The following is a 6000-nucleotide window of genomic DNA, read 5'->3' as shown; positions in this document are numbered from 1 at the left end:
TGAATACTGGTTTGAGATGCTCGGCAATTAGGAAAGCTCCGGAGAAGAGAAGCAATTATCATTTATTATTATTGTCATCATTGTAAGAGTAGTAGGCTCAGATATAACCATGATCAACATTAGCATAACAAAGACAGCTGTAAACTACTTACAAGTTAAAAGAAAAATAAAGAACAATAAACACATACAATAATCATTGTATAGGCACTATTTAATAAAGCCGAATCCGAAGCATTGTTGCAGTAAAATTACAGGAAAGTGTGTGATATGATGGAGGTGGAGGCTGGAGGCGGTGGGTGGGGGGACTCGGGTGCTGGAGAGAGGGGAGGGCCAGTGAAGCTGCTGCCGTCGCGACGTCACTCAGACCGCTGACTGACTGACTGAGCTCCGGCTTCAGCCTCAATCTGCAGCCAGCAGCAGCAGAGGTGGTGCGGAGGAGAGGGACGTTTGATCCGCTACTTTTTCCCCCCTCCTTTGGCTTTTTTCACCTGGGCAGGAGAACAAAAGACGGACGACTGCATGATCAGAGGCGCCAGCTCTCCTTCATCTCGCTAGCTTGATGTTCCGTTCAGCCCGCTAGCCTTTGTGGCAGGGCTGTCCGTGCATCCGAGGAGCCCCTGAGCAACCCCGGGCTGGGACAAGCCTCGGCTTCTTTTTGCATTGACAGTCTGCAAAAACAAACAAAACAAACATAGATATATATAGATTTATATTCTGTGTGGGCAGACAGCAGCATCTCTGTCAGCTTCATTGCGCAACAAGAAAGCAGATTTCCAGTGAGGAGCATCACCGCCTGGTCTCAGGTCGTCGCCTGTCTGCAACCTCCAGCTTGACAGGACCAAGAAGCGATTGATGACGAATATTCCTTTCAGATAAGATACAATGTTGCGCACTACGGTCAACGTGTTGGCAACGGGATTGCTTTTCTTGGGATTGTCGCACACGTTGGAAGTCTTCGCTCCGACCAGGGCTATTGATGGTAAGCAGAGCTGATTTAAAAATAACCAGAATTTTGTATAGAATACTTGGGGGGGAAACAAACTATAGGCTATAAGTGCGTGCATGCTGATCATCACAGGATGCGTTGTGTTGTGTGTCTGCATGCGAGAGGAGTAGACTGTACCCCGGAGGAATGACTGCTCGGCTGAGTGAAGCAACGTGGAGGGCTGGAAACCGAGGCGAGACAATTAAAGCGATCTTTTGTTTGTCTCCAAGTGCCACATGTGAATATTGCAATGTCACAGCAGCGAACGCACCTCTTCTCCTGCCCTCCGCTGCACACAAGCGCTCCTACACACAAGCGCTCCTACACACGTACACTGACATTCAGTGATGACAATTGTAGCGTAGGCCCCAGTACCTTCAGCACTTGTTTACAGATCGATGCATTCATTTCAAGAAAAAAGCCTCAGCAGCATCAGCTATGTTACTTTTAATTGCTTCAGTGATAGATGAGCAACTGACATGTCTTTTGGAACCTCCTGCTGAGCTGTGGTGTACATAATATGCCTATAATATCACTGAGTGCTGTGCTGATGTGATGACAGCTCTCGTGCTGTTCCTCCACATAACAGCACTGTGATGTTTACATCTATATATTTGAGGGAGTCCAAGGTGGTCTGTGGTTTTGATATCGTGTTGGAAAGTGTATGTGACTGGCTGCTGCAGCTTCATTGGATTAACTGAATGATGCTTTATTAGAACAATACACCCCTCTATGTGGATTATATGTAAATTAGTTTTGCTCTATGAACTCAGATGGTTAGTGCTGCCAGCATTGTTCTTTCTCAGTGTGATTGTTCAGCTTATCACCTGGGGATCATAGGACACCCCGCCCCCCAAAATGCCAACATTCATACTGTGCTCTACAGTCAGATAGTGAACTGTTCAAAACAGCTCCCCCTACGACCCTGTGAACACATACCATCACAGACTGGAGCCACTTCTGGAAACTATTAAGCCTCACAGTCCCACTCACGCGCTCCTCTGTTTGGTAAGAAAGGAAAAGGGCGTTTTCAAAGGGGAGTTGGTGCAGACAGATTTGTTAAATTCTTTGCAGGTGAAAAAAGAATGTGAGATTTTTTTTTGCAGTGATACAATGCTTCTCATACATCTTGGAATAGTTTGACCTTTGAGTGAATGTTAAATATATTTTCACAAGACCTTTACGGCAGGAACATACCTCTAATAAGGAGCACCAGTTGTTGTAAAGATAATCAGACTTCTACATTTTACATTTCATGAGATTCAGTAGACATGAGACTGAATTAAATCACAAGCTGCATGTTGTGAAATTCATTGTCGATTCATAAGGCTTCCCTCTGTCTCTGAAGTCATCTTATTGCACATAACAACCTCACAGCAATCCAGTGCTGTGAGGTTGTTAGGGAGCACAATCGATATAAATGACTACCTTGAAGATAGACGTGGATAGACTGCAATCACCTGTAGTGCTTCATCTTAAGTCTACAGCAACTGCTTTAAAACACACAGTTTGTGTCTTGAAATACTGTTATTGTTTTACTGAAATGTTCCTCCCTCTCAGTTTGTAATGCCTTGATTTGATGAGTCAGCCTTGTGCAGTAAACCAGAGTACATTGCCAAACCTTAGCTTTACTTGAAAAGCAGTGGGATGCAGAGGCTGCTGTGTGTCAGAGCGTCTCGAGGCAACATACTAAAATGTGTTTTAATCAGTTAGACTGAATGCCACATTTACTCCATTGCTTAGATTTTAAATGGGGGCCTGCCTGTAATTGTAACACCCACATTTTGAAGCCAACCTCAGAAGACCATAACAAAGATGTTACTTGTTGTGTAGGAAATTAGACTGCATGTTACTCCCCTTTCAAACACAGCTAAATTACTTTTTTTAATTGCCCCTTTAATTGTTAAGCCCCTTTGAACCACATATGTTATTTGTAAAGTTTTTTTGCCTGGAACTCGTCTTTTTCCATTTTCTAGACCTTTAAAGATTTTCTCTCTCTGTCTCTGCACTGTAGGCAGAGCAAAGACCCTGGGCCACCAACAAACCCCGAGTTTAATTGGGTCTAAACTGTGCTTTGTTTCCCAGGGGAGACCTCCATGAACAGTCTCAAATTGTTCAGAAGGCTTCTGCTAATTGGGGGCCTAGTGGAAAAGGCCCTAATGAAAGAATTTGCATCGTTTCCCTTTATGAAAGTACTGTCACGTCACTGCTAAACGAGATCACTAGTCTTCAGAAATGGGCGGTGCTGTCCTTCAAGGCTATATCTGGTATATATTTCTTTAATTCAAACATTAATTTAAATGTTTCTTTTAAGTGAGCCATCTTTATCTAAAATGAGTCCTGTTTTCTTATTTTTCCGACCTTAAATGTTATACTTATTCATTTAGTAGCTCAGGCTGCTTTCTTCCTAATTAACTTGCCATCGAGAGCTTCTGCTGGCACTTTCCCCCCGGGATGTCTCTGCAGTAACATTTGGTGGATGCCTTAGAACTGGCCCAGCATTTGGCTGTTATTGGGGTGATACTGCTATCACAATTACATCCACATGGCCGAAAGGTTACCACTTTATTGTTTACTGACAACAGAGGGCAATACAGAGAACAGAGGACATTTGTTTGCTCCTTGTCACTGTTGACCTTAGCGTAAAGCAGTTAATGCAAATAACAGAGGAAGAGTTTATTCAACACTGCTATAAATTCATGGTTTGGATTGGTACATTACTTTGAAAAGCTGCCTAAAGGCCTTATATGACACATTGAAAACTACTGCATAACTGAGCAGATATAAAACCCAGTACTTTGGTCAGCAGCTCTTCTTTGGGGGGAAAACAACTTGGAGGCTAAGTAACGTTCAGTCACATTATTACACCAAGGGTTTATGTGACTGAATAGCAATAATGATATTCCCTGTAACAATAGTTTTCCAACTGGCGCACAAATGACAATACAACTGTGTCACACCTGCTGAGAAATCTTAGTGCCTTGAAGGTATTTATCTGTAATGGTCTGTAAATACCTGAAGCACTGGTAAGTGCTCGTCCTTATACCTTTTTTTCTTTCATGATAGAAAGTAATGTATTTTTATTCACTTTATCGTCAAGAGATATGTTTAATATGAAGCCTGCCAAAATAACTAATCTTTGCAGAAAGACCAGAAACAGCTTGAAGTGATCAAATTCCACCAACCGGCATCTCCAAATCAACCAGAGGAGAATCCAGAAAGACGCTGATCACAGCCAAAGAAACGTCCCGCACATAACACGGAGTAAACCACACACTTTGTTTATTTGTACAGATTAAACAATGGTATAACGTGTTAATTGGTTAGCCTAAGAGATGCTTTATGCTTAGTTAAGATAACTATTGCCTAGATCCAGCTTCACACTGAACAGAAATATATATTTATAGATGTTTTTAAGTATAGATCTTCTTATCTAACGTTGAAAAAGAAAGAGATTTAACTGCGAGCATGTTACTGCTGCCACAGCAATAAATCCAAAATGTTTTCTAAAATAATATCGGAAATTATATTCATTAAAATGATACCCTTTTCATAATTGCCTAAAAAAACTGCTGAACTCTTTAAAAGCTGAAATGTATTATAGCTTTACTGCTGCTGATACATGTTGCCAGACTTGTCAGAACTGCACTATAACCCACTTTAGAGCAGTGAGCCACTGATTGAGATACACTATCTAGTTGGAGCTAATTTAGGATTGTAGATAGAAAGTCGTCTGAGGAGGCCCTCTACCAGTCAGATGTGTGAGCATGAACTGTGACTCCCTCCTCAGTGATTGTGGTAATAATTATTGTTTTTATGTCTGTTTTTATTTATTTAATATTTAACATTTTTATTTTTCAATGATTTTGGTAGGAGGCCAGTGTCTTATTGTAACCTGTATGTTTATTGCTTTTTTATTATGTTAATGTATTAACCTCATTCTCCTTTAGTGAAGGCTGTAACATCTGGCCACAGGGACCAAAGCTGAAATTTAGCCTTAGCTAACGTTAACACATTTACCCATGGGTTGATTAATGTGTACGGTCCCTTTACAAATAAATAAATAAATGAAATGAAATGAAAATGAAAGAGCATGAGCAGGAATCTAATGAACACACACGTGTAAATTCACTTTACATTAGCCACCAACTTTTAACATTGCAGCTATCGATACATGAAGGCAAAGACAGGGAAGTAAATCACACTAAGCCCTACCTGCCAGAAAACTTTGATTTAGCTAAGACCAAGTCTTGAGGTGGCTGAAAAATCTGTTTTACACCGTGGTTATTATTTCTCTTAGCACAAAATGACAGAGATCCATCCTGCATGATGACCTTAGGTTTAACATTACTCATTTAACACCACGGAAGAGATGCTATTTTGCCACTTTCTTTCTCCATTGTGGAGACTAGAAATAACTGCAAATAGAGTAATGCAAATTACATTGAATAGAAGTAGAAGTATAATAGAAAAGGAGAGTTTGACAACTATGTGCAGTGTTTACAACTTCCCACCTGCAAACACTCATAGTTGTATTTGACAGGGCACATGGCCAATCTCCAAACCCTGTGGGGGTAGGTTCACCCCTGAATCTTCAGATTGCACCACTTTTTTAAATTCAGAATTTACTGTATATATTTGTTTTGGTGGTTCAGTGTCTAATGATAGCTTTCTATACTTTTCCATTCTCAGCTGTTTTTTCTTCTTCATTGGGCCACGCCTGTTTGGTTGATTGAAAAATGTTGTCTAGCTTTATTAATAAGTAAAAACAATTCAGGTTTGTGCTTTCTACTGAGCTGATGACATTTTTGTTATTGTTTACCAGCAACAAACAACCAGTTGAGACATGCGCACAAATTGGAAAATTTCAGCTTTTAACCTGCAATTACTGATTTGTTTATGTCGCTCGGGGCAGCAAAAACCAACAGAAACAGCTAGTAAAACCGTTACCTGATTACCTGATTATGATTTAAAATTGGGGAGCAAACTTTTGGGGGTTGTCTAAAACAATTGTA

General features: G+C 40.7%; 1 protein-coding gene across 2 annotated transcripts in view; it reads left to right on the top strand.

Annotated features, from left to right (window-relative positions):
• Positions 1 to 328: 328 nt before the first annotated feature.
• LOC130209096 (low-density lipoprotein receptor-related protein 1-like) overlaps positions 329 to 6000 on the top strand; it is an 85118-nt gene continuing 79446 nt past the window's right edge. For both annotated transcript variants that reach the window (XR_008834537.1, XM_056438657.1), the window contains exon 1: positions 329 to 979. Coding sequence is in view for 1 of the 2 variants with exons in the window: in XM_056438657.1 (XP_056294632.1) it covers positions 883 to 979 (97 nt within the window). In the remaining variant the exon portion in view is untranslated. The remainder of the gene's footprint in view (positions 980 to 6000) is intronic.

The sequence above is a fragment of the Pseudoliparis swirei genome, chromosome 18 (assembly GCF_029220125.1).
Source record: "Pseudoliparis swirei isolate HS2019 ecotype Mariana Trench chromosome 18, NWPU_hadal_v1, whole genome shotgun sequence".
NCBI classification, from domain to species: Eukaryota; Metazoa; Chordata; class Actinopteri; order Perciformes; family Liparidae; genus Pseudoliparis; species Pseudoliparis swirei.
Note: the sequence above shows the minus strand (reverse complement) of the source record. Positions and strands in the feature narration are given on the sequence as shown.